Below are 21505 nucleotides of genomic sequence, written 5' to 3' on the forward strand. Positions count from 1 at the left end.
TTTTTTGTTTTTTTTGTTCTTTTTGTTTTTTTTTATACACATATAGTATCATAATTCCTGTTCAGAAGCCATTTGTATTTCACGGGTTCATATTGGAGATAGCTGACCACAAAACACATGTATTATACGTCCTTCACACTGGAACACTGAGGTAAGTATATGGATTACACATGGACAGCCTCCACACCCACCAGCTCCTCAGGAGAAACTCTTGATGAGTGTGGCTGCTGTTGGACATAGATTTCTTGTTGCTGTTTTTCTTGTTGCTTTTTGTCCTTGTTGGTGTTGAATTCGTCTTTGAGTCTTGTTCCCGGGAAAAAAAAGGTTCAATGTTCACGTTATCTCAGGCCGTCTTTCTCTTGTTTCTCACTTGTTGGTTTGTTTGTGGACCTCGAAGCAGAAAGATGGATGGATGCTCGTCTCTTCACTTACGTTGCATAGTGGTCAAAGCTACCCAGGTACTCGAGGGCAGCCTGGTAGCAGAACTGGTACTCATCCTGGGTGAGAGAGAGGGGATACAGACAAAAATGTAGCCTTGCTATTAACAGGCATGGATTTATGGGTCCAGCTGACACCTATCCACTCTCATTTTAACTAATCAGACTTTTCTGTATGTTGGGAATGCTGAGTGTCACACCTATCTTCATCTTAGCAGACTTGAATCACACTGTAAAATGTTTCCTATTTACTGATGTATATATATATATATATATATATATATATATATATATATATATATATATATATATATATATATATCTAAGTATCATCAACTAAAGCTACATGTTTTGGAAGTTTCTTAGGTGAGTCTCAATGCATATTAGGGATATGGTTTATTGAAGCCAATACGTGCCAATATTTCACATTTTGTCATCAATTGACTGATAATATTATGCGTGTTTGTAAGAAAGGTTATGTTTACTTAAGTGGCATCATCATTATTAAAATAAGTCATCAGAGTGTAACACAGGTTGAGCTCCTATAGATACGACTTCCTTCAGGAAATCAAATAGTAATAATAGATATCCAAATCTAAACAGTAAGTAAATCCTGGATTGATAAACATATTGCTTTAACCAGTGCCAATAATGTGCTGTATCAGTGCTTTCCTTGCTTGTGTCTCTGCCCTGCTTAATGAATCAGGAAGTCCCACATGCTGTTCAGTGTTTACCTCAGTCTGCACCATGGCTGGTCTCTGTGTGCGCAGCATTTTGACAGTCTGAAAGATGTCCACCGCCCCTTCGTAACGCATCCTCTCCAGGACAATACTCAGAGTGATGAAGACACCTGTCCGCCCCACGCCAGCACTGCAGCCATCAAGGAAAACATTTGTTCACAATGTGCTGCATTCTGACCAACCTACTGGGCTCATTATGTAATTAAACATACTTTTAATGAACAATGAATCGTTTCATTGTGGAATGCTAAGACGAAATCCTACTGCTTACCTGCAGTGAACGCTGATTGGTCCGTCCTGGCCAAACTGCTCCTTGGTTTTGTGCACTTGGCCAATGAAATCGATGAAGCCCTCCCCAGATTTGGGCACACCTTGCTCTGGCCAATCAGTGAACTGGAACTGACGCACCGTCCGTGACTGGCCATCCTGAGGGAGCGAGACAATGATAAGAACAATGTCACAAAAAGATTAATTGAAAACTTTCAAGTTGATCCGACAGCGTATCTGATGTCTTTTCAACACATACCCATGTTTATCCTTGAAATGTGGAGTTATTGTTTATGTGATTTCAAAAAGACTATTTAAAGAGCTTCTTCTTGCTGTATTGACTGAGGAGGGAGACGCTGCCAGGCAATATCCTTTTTTCCCCCTCTAATGATTACTGTTATCTGACCCTGGATCAGTGGCTGTGGTTAACTTCAAGCTGTAACGTCAGTGTGTCTGCTATTGTCAGCCACTCAGTAGGCAATTACATCTTTTCTCTTCTGCTCAGCCTCTCTGACTCCCCTTTAATGGAGATCAATAGAGCATCTGTCAATGTGGCGTCAGTGCAGGACAGGCTCAACTGGAGTTATCTATAACTGGCACATATGTGCACGAGCAGACGAGCACACACACACACACACACACACACACACACACACATATGCTGTCGAGGTAATCTGGAGACAGTATGGTTGAATGAGTAATTTAGGGCGGCTTGTCGATAATGCTAACCTGTTGTGTTACATACATTCTCATACGAAACACACACCAACACACACACACACACACACACACACACACACACACTACAGGTCGATAGGACATGCTTTGCACCGCTGCCTTCTTACAGCACTGATGGATTGGGAATAGAGCAGAAAAGTCAAGGAGTGTGCTGTTTGGATACAACATACAACATGAGAGCATGTCTTTAAAACACACAGACACCATGAACCCACCCTGGCATCAGTAACTTTGAACTCCCGGAGGATGTACTGAGGCATGTTGTACTCAGCCATGGGGTCCACCACGAAGTATTGGTACCTGGCGGAGCGCTCAGCGGGCCAGTACTGGTGACACTTCTCCTGAGAAAGCAGAACGGGAATAAAAAGTATGATGACATTGTGTACAAGGCTGAAATGTGCTGTTATTTGTGTGCGCATGTATAGTTAAATTTGTCCCTACCCGTCCCATTTCTCTCAGTTTAGTGAGCATGACCACTATAGTGGAGTTGTGTTCCCACAGCATCCTCCAGAAATCCTCCGTAGTCTCAGCCAGTGGACCCTGGGTGGCAATGTAGCCTCTCTGCTGCCTACACACACACAAACACACGCATTATGAAGCCACCCCCTCCCTTCTTTTTCCCTGTTTCGTCCTCTGTCAAGCATCAGACTGAAAAGGGGGTCATGCTTCAGGCAAGAAGAGGAACAGTCAAAACATGTGTGTACAACCACTCTGGATGCCTGAATCATCAGAAGCGCTTCAGCGTCCGCCCCCTTCGTCATGCAGCGAGACAGATAGCGGGAACATGTATACAGTAAGGACAGATCTGACAGGACGTGGCAGGTGAGAGCACTGTGCTGAAAACCTATCCAATCTATTCACTCATCAAGCCATCATAAGAGGACGAGGGGGTCAGGTCATATTAGTGTTTTCGGGAAGAAAACATACCTGTATCCGTCGATGTAACTGGCGTTGATGTAGTCAGAGCCCTCCAGGCCTCTGATTGGCTGGAGACAGACGCGGGTGGTTTCATAGGGCATGATGTTGACCAGTCGGTTCTTGAATTTGTTGCAAGGCAGGTTGGCTGTAACAAACCGGGACGTGTGGGCTTTGGTATTAGCCAGTCGCTGGATGGAGAGAGAAAGTGTGATGTTTTTTTTAGGATATTATCAAGCAAACCTTGATTTTTCATGCAAGACTGTAGGATTACTCAGGATTACTTGCCTGGTTAGCTAATGTACAAGGCTACTGTATACTCTGGTGGTTACCAACTTGGGGGGTTGCAGAATAAATCTGCGGGGTTGTGAGATGATTGGAACAAGATAGTAAAGTAAAGTATTTTTCTGTTAAACAAAATACTATTAATCATTTAGACTTTTCTTTAATTTTTTTACTTTTTTCTTTCTGGGTAGGTTTACATCTTCAGGCCAGTAAATATTATAGAAGGGGAAATCAATCTGATCACAACTCAAACGACTAACGAGGGGTAGGTAGACGTGGCTTCATTTTATGGAGCCACCAAACCAAGAAATTTTGGTACCACTTTTCTATTCCTGTACCATCTAATTCAAACACTTTCCCCTACCTTGAACTCCAACTCCATGCCGGTGACGTGCTCCCCAGTCTCCACCTTGGACAGCTTCTGCATGTAAGAGTACAGACTCCTGGCGGCCACCTCAGTGTTGCCGCAGGCCACTGCCTCCAGCAGCGCCTCGTGGATGAAGCTGTATTGGTCCTCAGTCTGCACCATGTAGTTCCTCTGTGAGCGCATCAGGGTCACATGACCGTAGATGTCCACGGTGCGCTCGTGTCGAATGCGCTCCAGCATGGCGTCGATGACGATAAAACAGCCGGTGCGACCAACACCAGCACTGAAAGGGAGGATTTTATTTTTGACTTTTCATTTAAAGCAATGGTGCAACATTTTTGGAAATTTGCTTTCTTGCCTAGATTGATACCGCTCCCGTGTTTGCCAAATATGAAGCTACAGCCAGCGGCCAGTTAGCGTAGCTTAGCATAAAGACTGGAAACGAAAGAGCCAAAAATTAATTATTTTATCACGTTTGTTTAATCCGTACAAAAACTGTAATGTTAAAACAACACCTCATGTTTATCCAGGGCCTACATGCTGGACTATTTCTTGGCTGGTTGTGGAGACTTCATTGAGTCTTGTTGTCACTGGGAGGTTTCCTGGCAACCAGCGGAGACTCCAGGAAGTTACTGCACCCGACCAAGAAACAGCCCCCCCATAACCCCTGTGAAACCACAACTTTATGTCTTCACACTTGGTACACATATTGTTTTTTGTACGGATCAAACAAATGAGATGCTGCAAGCTGTATTTTATTCCCTTTGGACAGAGCCAGGCTAGCTGTTTCACCCTGTTCCCAATCTTTATGCTAAGCTAACTGTCACCTCCCAGTCGCTTCATATTTAAAAAAGCAGCTAAGAGTGGAATCGATCTTCTCATGCAAGTCTCTACTGGAAAGCATATAAGTGCATTTCCCAAAAAGTCGAACTATCCCTTCAAGATAAACTGAGGTGTATGTACTCTACCTGCAGTGAGCGATGATGGGTCCGGCGTCAGGAGGGTTGCAGGCTTTGACCCTGCGGAGGAAATTGAGGAAGGGGGTGGGATACTCTGGCACACCGTGATCTGGCCAGGCTGTAAACTGGAACTGACGCACCTCTCGCCGTTCACTGCTGCCACTCTGATATGACAAGACAAGAGATTATTGTTTGTAAATGCGTTCATCCCTTTGCATTATTGAATGTTACAACACAAAACCTATTAAGCAGATAAAGGGAAGTGACACATTTGCCAATTTGTCTGAGTGTAGTTTCTCAGATTTATCTCCACTGATCATGACTCCATCCTAATTACTGCCAATCACGCAGGCCACGACTAACTTCCTTCATACAGAATGACCAAGAACATTTTAAATTGATTCGTGCAAAAAACAGCATTTCCTATACATACTGTATACATTAAAAGGAATCATCTTCCCCAAATATCCCTACATTGTACACAATCTACACAAAAGGCAGGAATAATACTAGCACTGCTGAATATTTCATGTGCGTTACTCTCTACTGTATGATGGGCCTCCTAACTTGAAGTTTCACAACACATCAACAAAAATTTGGTGCTACACTTGGAAGCTACAGTTGGCCTAGTTTCCGTGTTTGTAAGTAGGCCACGGAGACACGCTAGTCTGACGGTCGTAGATTAGCCCTGTGCTAAAAGAAAGTGCTCTGCTTCCAACAGTGATCAAAATCTCAGCGCCTGACACTGGGAGGCTGGCCTGGTTTGAACGCTCCATGAAGCCCAGACTAATCCATTCTCCTCCGCGTGTCCACATGCACTACTCAGGTTCAGTGACAGCGGAAATTCATGACTACTCCAGTTGCTCCTGTAAACTGTAAACTCTGTTTCTGCTGGATGTGACAGTAATTAATAGAGGAAAGGGCAGAGTGTGAGTCAAGGCGTGGATACAGAAGGAAAAAGGAGGCTCGAAGAGAGAAATAATTTACCTTATGCAGGGAAAGGGTGCGAACACAGAAAGTGGCCAGCTCCATCGTGTCCAGCAGGGTGACCTGGATCATCCCGTACGTCTCTGTGCCACGACTTGGCCAGTACTGGTCACACTTTATCTACACGGATAAAGTAAAAGCATCATCACTGTGAACTAAAGCACCTTTCCTCTTCAGTTTCATCAGATTTGTTAACAAAACAGCCTCTAGAACTATAAATTGCAGGTAAACTAAGAGATATATTTGTGTGTAACAGTACTCTAGGTGATGAAAGTTGTGGATCAGTGTGTGAAGGACTGGTTTCCCACCCGTGACTTCTCCTCCAGGCGCGTCATCATGACGACAGAGGCGGCCCGCTGCTCCCACACCATCCTCCAGAAGTCCCCGAACGTCTCCGCCAGCGGGCCCTGGGTGGCGATGTAGGCATTCTGCTTCCTGTAGCCATCAATGTAGTTGGCATTGATGTAGTCGCTCCCCAGGATACCTGCAAAACGAGACACTTGTGAGGCTCTCGCTAAACTGCAATCTGCATAAGCGACATAATAAATTAACCTGCGTGTATGACATCAAACGGCCTAACGAACTGTTTGTTTCTGGCAGCCGCGGCTTCCAACAGACAGCTGCTGGATGACTAGCGGACGACAACAAACAAACAAGACTCTGTCGGTGTAAATTCATGAGCTCCCGATCAAATCCATTCTCCCCCTTCTTGTTCTGGGGGACTGCTGGCTGCACTTGAATGCACTCGCGCTGTTTGTCAGTCTCGTGCCACTGCACACAGCCAGTCTTGAGCACTGTTTGCAATTTCAGATTTCATCCATCATGCAGCTCACCCTCTCCTCCTCCTCCTCCCCCTCTTTGTGTTCAACCCCCCTGAACACAAACACGCTCAGACTCTCCCACACGAATCTCTAAACATCTTCCTTAACTTGCTGCTCTTTTCCAGCTCAGCCTCACCTTCTATGGGAGCCAGGATGACTCTGGTGTGGTCGTACGCTATGACGTTAGCGTAGCGGTTCTTGGGCTTGTTGACCTCCAGGTTTGAGTGCTCCCAGGTGAACTGCTGGCTAGGGTCGATGGACTGGGAAGAAGCAGCAAATACGAGCACATTAACAGTGTGTGTGGTGGCATATTTAGCAGCGCATTTGAGGATAATGGAAAGCGAGTGCTCCATAATGCAGATAAGTTACAGCAATAAATTGCAGTGCTGAATAAATCATGAACATATAGTCTGCACACAGAGACACAAATGTTAAATAAGATTTGCTTTATGAAGCAAAGGCTTAGCAGGCTTAACATCTCTAAACAATGAAGATGTTATCTATTTATTCATATGGAATAATAATGCAGTTCTCACCTCGTACTCCTGGGAGAGCCTCAGGTTGTCGTTGGCTTTCAGCAGCTCTATGTGCTCAGCCAGCTCGCTGATGGGGATGGGAGGATGGCTCATCATTCCTGCGTGACAACAAGGGGGTCAGAGGCAACGCAGACTTCAGCTGAATGACCTACATCACCGCGGGTCAGCATCACTCATATGCAAAGATGTGAAGATAATTATACAATCAGGGAACATCACATATCATTAAGGAACACGCTGAGGCAGAAAATCAATTTTGATCCATGTGCGAGGACAAAGTGAGGCGAGTCTTGTTTGTTTGTAAATTGTTTTTCTTTGATAAATTGCTCTCTCTGTGATCAGAGGAGCAACGACTCAGAGAAAACAAACACAGACAGAACACTAATTAGGAGGACTGTGCGCACACACACACACACACACACACACACACACACACACACACACACACACACACAGGAAGCATCCTATGCCTCCTACAGTCATTTCTTTTCACAGCTGACGCAAGAAAAGCGAAGCTATAATGATCCATTGTCCATTCAAAAGGCAAATAGCTGCAACAATAAATCAAAGTAACACTATGTACTCTGTACACAATAAACATGATCCATTGAATGCCAAAGTCAGAAAGTATTCTCAATGTTTCTTGAATTGTTGTGCATGTCGATGCATTATGGAGAGCATTTAAGCCTTTCTGCTGCTACAGCTATGAAAAACAGGCTCATACCAATGGTTATTTATTCCCTCAGCCCGGCGCTGCAGCACCCACAGGTAATCACGACAAAATGCTCCTGTCACAACCAAAATGACCTCAGATGGCATCAGCTGTTTTTCTGTTGGAAACAAATTTTCGTCTTTTGCCGAGCATCTCAAAAGTGCAAATCTCGGGGGAGAAGAAGTGGGTGAGGTGGGAGCTTCAAGGTTGCAGCCACATGAGAGCAAAAAAAAAATTCTTGTGATAGAAGAGAAGATCTGAAGTGCTTTATTCTGCGGGTTTTGCTTTGCTTCTCAGGAACATGAACAAAGAGAAAAGACTTCAGACCTTCATCTACAGATTTAATAAAATACAGAATCATCTGCCTTTATAAGTCCTGGCAGGTAAAGACTAAACCTTTCTCCCTGGTGACACATCTTACCACCTTTTTCCACGAGGACCCAGCGAGGCTTCTATAAACTGCAACTGTGAAAACACAGCGAAAGCAGTGATTAAATTCCTCCAGGCCGTGTGTTTTTTGGATGCTGTTAATTTAATGAAAGAAGTGAAAGCGAAGCATCATCGGCCTGCTGCCACGACCAACGCTAAGTGTTGTTAGATCTCACTCAGTAGGGGGTGGGAAGCAGCAAAATCCATGTAGTTACTTCACAGTGGGGTTTTAGTCGGTTATGCTGGCGAGTACAGAGTCAATTCCTTTACAAATGATCACAGTTAACCCCCAGCTCACCTTTTGATATAACATTTTGACCGTTCATCCCGACAGAGACATTCGAGAGTGATGAGGCTGTCTGTTCTCATGTGCTATCTGCAGCCTGGCATGTGGAGCGTGGGCGAGCGGAGATGATCAGATTTTGTCACACCGTTCTGACTCAGCCATGACTAAGCACTGGTTGCACTACCTGGGCAGCGGCCATTTTGATCTAAGGAACGACTGGAAGCTGCCAGGTACATGTTGGTTGTGATGCAGAGTAGTGCTTTCACAATCTGCATAATCGCACCACAGTTAAAATTAGTCGCATGAATATTTCATGATGGAGTGATGAGCAATCGGAAGTACACTTTATTAGGCAAATACGAAGTGTGTGTGTTTGGGTGCCTGTGTGTGTGGGTGCATGTTTCGTACCGGGAGTCTGGAAGTTTATGCGTCTCATCTCCACGGGGTCTGTTGGGTGATGGGCCATCATCTCCGCATTGCTCAACAGGCTCTTGGTGCCGGGTTCAGAGTCTTTGCGCTTGCTGCTCAAACACCAGCGAGTCAAAAGAGCAATTAGCACAGGCAAACAAAAAAACAGACTGTGACACGTCATTAGCATGGATTCTTGATTTGAGTAAATAGTGCTTTAACAAATATGGTGTTTCATGAAATTGAAGTTCTCTGCACAGCATCCGCTATCATGTAATTGCTGCAGGTTAAAACGAACAAAGAGCATGACATTGGTTTAATCTTACCTGTCAGGTTTGCTGCTTCCAGTGAAACAAGAGCAAGCGAGGGAATAATTAGGGGAAGAAAAGGAAGGAAACAGACAGATTGTTAGAGAGGAAAATCAATATTATGCATTAGTATTCAAAAGCTTGATGGCTTGCAGCAGATATAACAGGCCTACGGCAGGTTCAGACTGTTTCATAGCTGTCTGAGGGGAGAACAAACTTCTAAATAGGAACAAATTTGATGAATATCAATCTGAAAGTTGAGCATTTGCGGGACGATGTACGAACATTAAACAATCTCGGTACGAGAAATATCAGTGGGAGCTGCCGGCAGAATGTAAGCACAGAGCGTGATAGACAGAGACGTAATGTATCTTTAAAGGATAAGGCTGGAAATATTCAATATGTTTCTTATTCTCAACAAATCCCAAAAGACTAAAACTAATCCTACAGTACTGTACACGTATTTTCTGTGTAGCCAAAGGCTGATGTGGCTTATTCCTCCGTCCATAGAGCTCCATTGTTGTCCAAAACTATTAAAAACACATCAGTGAGTCACACTGTTGCAATCACTGAGATGTCCCTTGAACATGGACACTGTATTTCACTTTGAGTCAATCCCACATACACCATCCTGGTGCCATAAATACTCACTAGAACACCAAATGTAAATTAATATGTGGCTGAAAATAGTCCCCAACAAATATATATATGTATATATGTATATATGCATATATGTATATATAGAATAATGCTATCCTTATCCTTTCATAAAGAGTCATAAACAAAGCTGGTTTTGATGTTCAGCATTTTGTGTTTATCTGTCCCCACTCACTTTTTGTAAAGAAGGATAGCGATGACGATGCAGATGATGAAGACCACAGCCAGGACAGGTCCAACCACCCAGATCAGACCATCACCTGCATCGAGGGGCTGCGGGTCTGAATCTGGGGCAATCACGGGGTCTGTGTAGGGGCTGGCCACATACATTTTCTGTAAACAGATATACAGGAACACAGTCAGGAAAACCGTCGTTCGCTTGTCCATTCTAGAGATAGCTGACTAAATCATAGCAGCTTTAGCACTATGACATAATGACATCATCATTTTATTTCTTGGTAATTTGTTTCATCTCAGTGGACAAAATAACATGAACACATGACATTGAAAGGCAATTAAATACAAACATTCAACACACTATGGTCCTGAAAATAACTAATAAGAGTCAAACGCACTGCTCTTAAGTCTCAACACGATGTCATCTTCTAAGGTAGCATTCATTGCAGAGCTGTTGCACTGGATTGCATTAGATTGAAGGGGCACGTGACTGTTTTTACATGTACATGTGTGTATGAGATTATATGTGATCCGTCTTAGCATTTTAACAACATGTAAAGAACGTACCCAAGCATACTGACATTATGTGTGTTTTTACAATTGCAATTAAGTGAATAAAGCACCTTTTTATTACATCTGAAGGACTTTTGAAGTGCAGTGGGCTAAAAATGTTCCTAATAAAAAGCATCTAATAAAAAATAAAATGTATCGTAATTCAAGTATATTTACGTCTATTCCAATTCAAATGCATATATATACATATATATATATATATATGTATATATACCAGCAGTGCACAAGGCAATATCTCTCCTACTGCCACAGCAGGTACACTCACTCTTTATTAGCAGGGATGGAAGTCGTGAAGGTTATTGCCTTTTGCTTACAACACTTTGACTGACGTGCATTTTATTGTTTTAGCAGCAGGGCCATATTGATTACAATGTATAGTGACAGCCTGCAGGAGAGAAACACAGGCAGCGGGGAAGGAGGGAGTGGTTATAAACAGGGAGAGAGAAAAGGCTTTTGTACCCCGGTTGTGGAGTTGAGCTCAGCCAGGATGAAGAAGACGTACTCCTGCCCCGGGTCCAGAGCTCGGTTCTCAAAGCCTCCGTAGTCCAGCTGGTCCCCCAGGGTGAAGAAGGCCGGTAGGGTGGCAGGTGTGAAACGGGCTGTGATGTAAGCCCGCCGCAGGTCCACCTGCTTCTGCTGCCGAGAATCCCTCTGCCTTTGACTGATGTCTTTTAACAGCTGAGAGAAAAAGAGAGGAACAGAGAGAGGGGAGACAGAGACGAGAATAAATTAGACGTTCCAATATCTATGACTAATGTTTAAACACTGATATTCAATTATAAAGGGCAAGCGTTGCCAGGAGTTCTCAGTGATGGGATTGTGTGTGAGTGTGTGTTTATAGGTCTTTTCCTCCTTCCAGGCACAGACATCAGTGTTGCTGTCATTGTTGTGGTTCTCACCTCCTCTAGGTCCATTTCATCTGGGCTCTTGAGGTGTCTGATGACGCCGCGGGCTCTCCTCAGCGGAACCACAACAACATAAACATTCCTGTGGGAGCAGAGGAGGACACACAACATAACACCAGTTGTACCGATACAATTGCAAACATGCCTCAAACTATTTTCATGTTTCCTTGCCAACGTGTTGCACTAAAGAATGCGTGTAACATCTTGTCAGTCAGCGTTATCATCATGCCTCACACCTTCAGAGACTGTAATCATCTGACCTGAAAGCCATGACAACTATTTCAAAAACATCTAAAACTCCATCTTTCAATCTTACTTGACAGGAGTGCGAGTCTCCAGCGACGGCAGGATTATGGTGACCGTGGTCTCAGTGTCACGGGTGTGGTCAATTTCAGGGCGGCGGATGGTGATTGGCGGGGAGGTCTTTGCGGAGATGCGGTGGCGAAGGCCTCCCATGTTGCCCTCCGGAGCGGTGATCTTAAAGTCGTAGTTGGTGTCAGCCTGAAGGTTTGGGATAACTGCCTTTCTCAGGCGAGCGTCCACCTCCATCTTCTGTCGGTTATACTCCACCTGGAGGAAGGGAGAGCGTTAGTGAAGTTAGGTAAAAGGCAAAGAGGCTTATTTATATATTGTATGCTGATGATATCCTATTGTACTTTAATGCGTTAACACCTGGCCCCCTTTTGAAGACAGTCTACCTAAATTAAAACTGAAAACTAATTCATTCATTAGACCCTGGAACTTAATTTGGAAATGCAGTTTTCAAGGGTTTATTGGACAACCACCCTGCCCCAATTTACATCATATTTGAAAGAAAAAGTTCAACCTTTTGGTAAATATGCTTTCATTTTCATGCCGAGATTTAGATGAGAAGCTTGATACCACTCACATGTCTGTACGGTAAATATGAAGCTACCACCAGCAGCCGGCTAACTCAGCTTAGCATTAAGGAGGAAACAGCTAGCCTGGCTCTGGCCAAAGGTAAGAAAATCTGCCCACCAGTGCCTCTAAAGCTCACTAATCTCAATTAGTTGTTTTACGTGGTTGTTATGTACCTATTTCCAGCAAGACGGTGAATTTACATTTTTACACTTACTTTTTTTTGGATGGATTAAACAAATAAGATATATGGTGTTATTTAGTGAGCTGTAGAGGTGCCGGTTGGTGGAATTTGTTATATATAGTAAATGTTCATTTTCAAGTAACTTTTCTACGGCTGAAAGGTTAACACTTCCACAGTTGGGAGTATAATTCAAGTTACTAAAAACACAGAAATGTATGATAATGTGAAGTATTATAATCAAAAGCACGTTATGTTGTATTATGTTATACATTATCTCAAGAAATGACAGACAAGGCACACATCACCACACATGTACATGAACCAGTCCATGGACATACAGTAAAGCGATAGGGGTTGCTGCTCTCTGGAAACTCCCAGGTCAGAAGAACACTGGTCTTAGTGGCCAGATTGACTGAAAAATTTCTCGGCACATCTGGGAAGGAAGCAAACAAAAAAAAAAAAACAGTCACTTGTGATGAAATGTTTTATTCTAATCAGCGTCTCCCTTTGCTTTCCCACTGCAAACCTGTAAAAATGGAAGACACGTCAGTCAGATCTGTTACTGAGGGAAGAATACATGATGGTTAGGAGGACGGGCAGGTGACGAGGAGAGTGGATGGCAAGAGTAATCAGTAGAAATAACAGTCAGACTGGCTGCAGGAATGTGACATGCCACATTCTCAGAGTGTAAGGTTGTGTTTGTATGACTTAGAATTCAGCATGTCAGCAAAGGCTTTGGAAAAGGTGGAAGTGGAGGTCTATCAGATAAAAAAATCTTACCCGCAGATACAGCACCAGGCGCCGGGTTTTCCCTTGTATTCAGACTGAGCACTTACCTTCTGTATTAGATACTGTATATCCAAGCCCTGTATTGACTTTTACCTGAGGGTTTGTGATAAGCAGTGCTCTTGAAGCAAGCATCCGTTTAACATTCAGCCTGCTTCCACTGGTGGTGAAGGGTAGGTGATGAAGGTATAAGTGAGTGAGTGGAGGAGATTGGGGGGAGTAGTCATGTTCCCCTGGACTTTGCAGTTCTCAGCCTCTCTGAGGTGCACAGGTGAAAGGCTGACCTGAAAGAACTGGCCCAGACTTTGTTTAGTGGTTTGGAGTGAAATCCACATTAAGGGGAGCGGACATGTGAAGCTGAACCAGTGCTTAGGAGATGAAGGGGGTTCCTGAGGCCTGAGGCCAAGCCCTACCTGTTTCAAAGGCCAGGGTTCGGCTCACCAGAGGTGGGCTGAAGGGGCCTGGCCCCGCCTTGTTGCGGGCTCTGAGCTGCACCTCGTAGGCCGTGCTGTGATTGAGGCCCAGGATGGTGTAGCTGGACTCACTCGCTGGTAGCATGATCAGCCACGGGGGAGCAGAGGGGGCTGGTAAGGCTGAAGGGCCAGGGTCTGCAGAGGGTTTGGGGCCGGCAGCCTCTTTGTAAGCTATGGTGTACTCTGTGATGACACCATTGCACTCTTCCGGGGCAGGGGGCAGCCAGGAGAAGTGGAGGGAGCAGCAAGTGGCATTAACGAAGTCAGATATTTTGGGGTATCCCAAGGGTGGGAACATGGGAACTGTTATTTCCTGCTGCACTATATCTCCGTAGCCTGCTCGGCTCTTCGCGGAGAGCACAAAGATGTAGGAGGAGCCTGGGGAGAGGTTTCTGACAGTGAAGTTTTTCTCCCGACTTGTGAAATTCACTGTGGTGTCTAAAGAGGTATTCTTTAGGCCAAACTGGAGGCGGTAGCCCTGGATTTCCACTGGAGCCCCCCGGCTATCAGAGCCTGACTCAGAGCACTCCAGCGGAGGAGCCCACCGCACCACTACTGATGGACCCGATCCTGGACGCACCCAAAGGGAGGGGGGGCCGGGCACTGCAAACGACAGCGTAGGCAGCAGAAAATCAATGGTAATATATATCTAAAAACATACATCATGTAAATCTTATACAGGAATTAGAATTGATTCGGCTGTTTATTTACTGCAGGCTCCTGGTGCAGCTTACTGTAAGATCAATTCTTGAGTATGTTACTAAATCCAGTGCACTGAACTGTATACTTGGCATATGCTTACCAATCCCCAGGGTCTGCAACAGCTTGGCTTTGCTGTGCGCTCCGTCCCCTTTGGTGGTGTACGCTGCCACTGTGACAGAGTACAAAGTCTCTGCTTTCAGACCTCCCAAAATCAGCTCCTGTAGGGGAAAACAGCACCATCAAATACTGCTAACTCATTCCTTTCAATACGACACAATACACAGATCTCTTCATTCCCTTTCTTTGCATCAGTGAGGAATTATCAAAAAGTTACATATCAGAGGCTAATCAAATCTCTGGTCAGACTTAATGAGGATTTCATAACTGTCTCTGTGTAACGTATTGGATGCATTGTGCTGTATGTATTAATAGTGAGCTCATTTATAATGAGAAGAGGATGGGTAGTCTGCACTCACATACTGAGTCGAGTCATCCTCCTCCATCTTATCCCGCAGACGAGACACACCCCGCAGGCAGCCGAGACAGATGGGAGTGAGTCAAAGGACGAGGGGAGAGAGGGAGGATGTTTAATGATAAAATAAATGAACATCATTTAATCATTAAAATATTCAGCTATGATGTCACCTGGGACTCGTCCAATAAGAGGTCTTTGATGCGGGGAAGGTTTCGTGATTCAGCGCTCTCTGTGGGGCTGAAATGCACCTGGTAGCCACGGATCTGGCCTTGCCGTAACCGTGGCAACACCGACCGCCATGTGACTCGAAGTGCTGAGGAGTTGAGCGGCTGGACGTCCACCTGGCGGGGGGCTGCGCCAGGGACTAAGCACACACACACACACACACACACACACACAAATGCAGAATTAATTAAGTGACCAACAGTCCAGCCAGTAAATAATCAACTTAACAATCAATACTGTGTCGGTCTGATCCACGTCTCTCACTCTTACCGTCCTCATCAGTTCTGCAAAGCACAGTCGGGCTGTTGGGTCCAGTCCCCTCTGCAGTGAAGGCTGCCATGGTGATGTTGTACCAGCTCCATTTCTCCAGCCCCTCTAACACTGCCTGCCCCTGCTGGGCCGGGATAGGAAGCCCCTTCACCTCCTGGCCCTGACCTCCGCCTCCTGCCCCAGAAACTCTCTGGTATCTCAGCTCATAACCTGCCAACTCGCCATTCTGGCCCTCCATTGGAGGCGGCCTCCAACTTACTCTCAGCGAGGTGGAGCTGGCACTCTCGCAGGACACACCCTCGGGTGCAGCTGAGGGCTCTGATTGGACAAGGGGCAAGGAGGGCAATTGGCAAAGAGTTTAGGAGAGACCCAAGAGGGGTTGAAGAAGCAAGAGAGGGGGAAAATAACAGCAAAACGACGGGAGATAAGGACGAAAAAGGAAACAATAAGAAACTAAGGTGAAGTGAACTGAAAGAGATAACACCAGGACAAACATGACTCCAGCGATGACTCCAGCGACCACATAATGTAAAAGCATAATGTTAGGCTTAGAGCCTAATGAAATAAACCAGAGACGAGAGTATCGACCCTGAGTGGACAACCTAATTATACCCGAGGAGAATGTGCATCTGATACCCAATAATTATATTTTATCCTTTGGATGTGGCTAGTGGCACAAAAGGATCCAGATTTATGAATGAAAAACAGATAAAGTCCTTCTTTCTAAAGCAGCGATGCACAGCTCAGTACGCAGGAGCACAGCCAAATATACACATTTCACAACACCAGGCCCCATGGTGGCATAATCCTTGAGTCCTCGGGATAATAGAGTGGTCTGAGACTTTCCACTGCTTACTACGGGAAGGTCTTGGGCTTCGCAGAGGGAAGAAACAAACAGAACTAAAACAGATCTCACACAGCGCCGAAAGGATTTAGGAGGCAGGTTAAAAAAAAAAAAAAAAAAGAGAGAGAAAAAAGGTAACAGGGAGCCCGGGAGAGAAAGGCACTCAGACGGATATTGAAAGTCGGGCTAGAATGATGAGTTGTAGACAAGAAATGAATCAGAAGTAGGCTGGGATATTTACCGTAACACACACACGAGTACAGAAAAACAAAAAAAAGCACACACCTTCATCACCACAGATTTCTGAACTGTAGGTATCACTCACCCTATATAATATCCCTTAAAGAGCACACACACACACACATATAGAGGAGAGCACGGCCGAGGCGTGCAGGCTTGTGTGTGAGCTCTGGAGTGTATAGCATGTGTGTATGTGTGGGAGTGTAATAGTCATAGCTGACAGGTTCAAGTATCTATCCACTCAGCCGTACAGCCACTGTTCTGTTGGCCTCGGGGGACAATCTAGATGTGCACCAAAGCTTGGCGATAACAAAGCGCACATAACCTCCCTGGGAAATGAATTCTGCTGCATGAAATAGTCTGCTTATCTGGCACCTTCCCTTTCCTGAACCCACCCCGCCCCTCCTCTGCCACCTCCTCCGGTGTACCACCTTGGGTCTCTCTTTCTTTTCGGAGGTGAAGACTGAAAGGGAGACCAACTAAAAGTGTTTAGCACATTTTGTACTGTAAAAACGATCTGACTGTGAACACACAAGTTTGAATCTTTGTGTCTGAGAAATGACAAACACTTACCACTCAAGTGATACAGCACCATGAACAGCAGGACTTGGGGCTCTTTTCCTTGACCTCGACTACTTTATTAATTCTTTTCCTTGCAACCTTTTCTCAGTTATCTCTGTATTTTCTTTTCTTTTTTTTCTTGAAATATGAGATATGACTTGATATGTCAGAGCGAAATAGTGGAACTTATTTAACTCTTATCTGCGATCAGTGATCAGTGAAGAGAGAGAAAAGGAGACAAGGGAGAGAATCCAAGTTCAGCCTGGATAAAATACAGACTGGCCGGCACTTACCTGTCAACATAGCAGGCCAGCCACCATCCTTTAATGCTCCTCACTGCTGGCTGCTAGCCAAATAAGTGGCAGACAGTTTCGCCCTTTCAAAAGACACGAGACACTGATAGAGTGGAAAAAGTGAAAGGAGGGTGAAGAAAAGGAAGACTGAAACATTAATCGGTGCTCCATCTCCATCTGTCACGATGTTTTGGCTGTGTAAGAAAGCGAGAGGCTGAGAGGAGGAAGAAAAGGCACAGTCAAACATGGGTGGATGGATGGATGGATGGATGGGAGGGGTGGGGGGGTCTGGACAGATGAGTTGATAAACGAGATTGATGGAGAGATGTGAAGATGGTTCCCAGGTTTTACCGGGTCAGGAGCTGAGGACAATGTACTACAACCTGTGTGTGTGTGTAGAGGACATAATATTTGCATGAGATGTGTATACAAGACTCAAACATGACATAATTAAAATGTGTGGCATCTGTGTGTGTGTGTGAGTGTGTGTGTGCGTGTGCGCGCCTGCAGGTACAGTACGCAAACCCAGTCAAATTGAGACGTACTGGCTTGTGACGTCCTCTGCACCAGCTCGTTGGTGAAGGCTCCGATGCCTTTGGTTGAGATGGCGGCCAGGGAGAAGGAGTACTCTGTGTTCGCTTTCAGGCCCTCCACTGTGTAAGAGTTCCTCGGCCCGAAGGTCAGCTTCTCCTGCGAGAGTGAAGAGAGGGGAGCAGAGGACGGGACGAGAGGTGGAATGAGGGGAGTGAAAACGACAACATTAAAGGGGAGTTGGAGAGAAAACGAGATGAGGGCTGTCACCAGCAGACACAGTGGTGCCAGGCGCTGGGGTTAATCTTTTAAACTTCCCCTTTTATCTGTCCTCTCATCCATCTGTCTTGTTAGGAAGTCCACTCTCAGCGGACAGATTTATAAAAAAAAGAGTAAGAGGTCTTACCAAACTGCCAAACTTGACAGGTTTGTAGAGCAGCTCATAGTTGACAATGCCCTCCTTGGTGTACGCAGGTTCCCAGGTCAGCTCAATGCTGGTGTCTGTCACTCTACCGACTTTAAACTTCCCTGGTTGGCCTGGGACTGAAGGGGGACAGGACAAAACAGTCAGTCAGGACTCTTATCTAAATATATATATATATTCATAGTATTCTGGTGCATTTGTTTGTAGCTAAAGATCCTGAAAACGTATTTTCTTATCAGCTTTTTACTAAGTGGTACGGGTAAGTTCACATATGTAAAATATTTCTGTGCACCGATCAGAATTTAGCAATAATACATCTTTTAAATCACTTCTTAAAATTCCATTTCACTGGAAGGCCTTCTTGTAAGATTTTTGTATTACATTAGTTGGATTCTTCTTCTTCTGCCTAGTTAACTCATTATTTTAGTGAATTGTTTCATTTATTTCTGTTTTGCTTTGTTGTTTTTGCTGTAAAGTACTTTGTAACTGTGTTGAGAAAAAGTGCTCTATAAATCAAGTTATCAAGTATTATTATTAATATTATTTATATAAGAATGGGAAATTTGTTGCCAGGAAAATGCCACTGTCAATCAAATATGATCAAACCACGCCCACACAGTCCTGATGAAGCCAAGTTTTGCTTTTGAGTGTTAAAATATAATTAATTTATTACTATGTATGGTTATTTTTAGCTGTAATTGTTTCTTATTAAGTCAGAAACACTTAATGTCACTATCAAGGTTTGAAAACAATCCATTTGAACCTAACCTAATTTTTCAGGTGCTTTAAAGTCATAGTGGAATCAAAAAAGACTTAAACACACCCATTACCCCATAAATCCCCCAAACCCTTTCATATTTGTTGATTTTCTAAATATTCTTATTCCTTTCATGTGCTGGAAAATGGACGACTTTTTAGGGACATCTAACGGTGGAGCAGCAGCTCAAGCTACACAGAAATTTAAACCAGTAATACCATCACAGTAATCATCTCTTTGTCCCTCCCATCACATAAAACCTGCGACAGCTGTCACAGTGACTCGAGCGGCGCCGAGGTACGAGGGACATTTTTCGCTGTTAATCCCTGTTTCCTTTTCATAAGTCTCCACACTTCCGTCCCAGCAGGTGGAATTTATTCATTTTGAAAAAGTCATATATATATATATATACAGGTCAAGCAAAGTGTCTCCCAGTGGATTGCTTCCCAAACTTTACATAAGTCACTTGAATAAGCTCCTTAACAGTTTGTTTTCATGTGCACACACACAAATAATGACTCATTTGTGCTTGGTTGCATGTGCACATCAGACAAACAGCCACTTCTCTCCTGCACATGAATAAATAAAGACCACTACTTAGCTGTTATCTATGCACCGGCATGCAAGATAAATGTATTCACTTGCACAAACGTCTGCCAATGATTGTGTTTATGCACACATTCACAGTCACACTGACCTCCAGGCATGACTTTAACATGGACCGGGTCTGAGAAAGGTCCGTCCCCTACAGAGGTGAAGGCTAGGACCTGGATGGTGTAGGTCTCAGAGGTCACCAAGTTCTGAATGGTGGTGATAACGCTGTCCTGGACGTTATGGATCTGCCACTCGTTCATCGGCCGGGAGGGGTCCATGGTGTAGTACACGCGGTAACCTTTCACCTACAACAGAGGAGCAGAGACTAAGAAATGCCGCTAGATAGAGAACGCGGTTCACTTTTCTGGATTGGGACCGGATTTTAAGGTCATCAGTGACTGGGCTGTATTAAATGGACTTCCTACCTAATTCCACTGTCCCGCACCCGTGGTAATCCATAATACCATCCTCAACACAACCTTATCACAGCAAAGGTCATCATCTATGATTTCTTTTTAACTTAAGTCCAGATGGTCGTTTGGATTTGTCAGTTCAGTGTTTATTAGAGGTAACTGTCACAAGGTGACGTCTCTGGCTGTTGTACAGTTGACCTCGATCAACAAATCTCATGCTAAAGATGACAAAACCAGTTCTAATACGAGCTGCAGATGTCGTCATGTTGAAGTGCTGAAGATATAATCACTATACCTGCTCCTGTGGGATTTGTTTATTGGCAGTTCAGAGTATATGTAATCCTGCTGCCATGCCATTGCCCTCACCCTCCACCTCTAACGCCTTTTGTGTTATTACTCTTTAATATCTATAATCCCCATATGCACTCAATTCAGTCTTGCACTTTTATGAACCTACTGCACCGTTAGGTAGGCTAGAAAAGGAAATAGGCCTCGAGAGGGAGTGCTCTTAACTTAGAGTGGACAGCCCAATTACCTCTCCTTTCTTTAGAGGGTGGGGAAAGTAGCGAGGGAGTTACAGGAGGGAAATCTCTGTCAAGACACAATCCCTGCAAACGAGATGAACCTGCACACTGGAATAAAGCTCCCAATGGTGAATTTCATTAAGGCTTTATCGTATTAACCTCGTGTTAGCCTTTGTGCAATATTGGAATGTTGTCAGTTTATATCAAGTGAAGATCACATGTGGGGAATACAACCTCTCTGTCTTGTACTTTTTATATATCCGACTTTTTAACAATGTAGCACAAAGTCATTCAGTTTTAAAAGACTAGAATGTTACAGTTGAATTAGTACAAATATAAACATTTGGGAACTGAATGTTACCTGTTTCCTCACAAGGTGAGAGATGGCCGAGGGTATGAAAGAGTTTCTATATGTTTTAGTTTTGGCTAATGGGACAAAAACTGAAAGTCTGGATGTAGGAGCTGGGAGCTGTCGCACTGAACGAACTGGAATGTTGTACAGATGGAAGTACCAGTGATTTTGCTGCAGACATATTTAAGACGTTTTGCTGATCAAAGAAGATGTAAAAAGTATGTTTTTCTGCCACTGATAACAGATCAAAAAGAGCTGCTTCAGTCCTCGTCCCACCTGTCCGTTGGGTTCCTCCGGCTCCTCCCAGCGGACCATCACCGTGTTCTGTGAAATAATGTGGGCCTGGACGTTTCGGGGAGGGCTGGCCGGGGCCTGCTCTCCTGTTCGGGCCTCCACACGCGTAGACGAAGGGCCCTGGCCGATGCTATTGAAGGCCGACACCCTGATTTCGTACTCTGTGTTGGGGTACAG

The 21505-nt window shown here is 44.5% G+C and overlaps 1 protein-coding gene across 1 annotated transcript; it reads right to left on the reverse strand.

Annotated features, from left to right (window-relative positions):
• Positions 1-428: 428 nt before the first annotated feature.
• On the reverse strand, positions 429-21502 carry LOC139307188 (receptor-type tyrosine-protein phosphatase S-like; the record flags this gene model as incomplete). Its single annotated transcript, XM_070931050.1, has 28 exons — positions 429-497; positions 1172-1307; positions 1449-1603; positions 2398-2523; positions 2624-2750; positions 3110-3288; positions 3747-4032; positions 4718-4872; positions 5696-5815; positions 6004-6179; positions 6653-6776; positions 7053-7150; positions 8888-9000; positions 9214-9228; positions 10028-10185; positions 11062-11280; positions 11502-11589; positions 11824-12077; positions 12909-13003; positions 13770-14432; positions 14632-14749; positions 15008-15034; positions 15177-15370; positions 15502-15819; positions 17985-18129; positions 18377-18513; positions 19849-20050; positions 21311-21502. Coding segments are annotated over 28 exons (4689 nt in total), but the record flags the coding sequence as incomplete, so codon positions are not given.
• Between the last annotated feature and the right edge of the window lie 3 nt (positions 21503-21505).

This window comes from Enoplosus armatus, unplaced genomic scaffold, assembly GCF_043641665.1.
Source record: "Enoplosus armatus isolate fEnoArm2 unplaced genomic scaffold, fEnoArm2.hap1 Scaffold_100, whole genome shotgun sequence".
NCBI lineage: Eukaryota > Metazoa > Chordata > Actinopteri > Centrarchiformes > Enoplosidae > Enoplosus > Enoplosus armatus.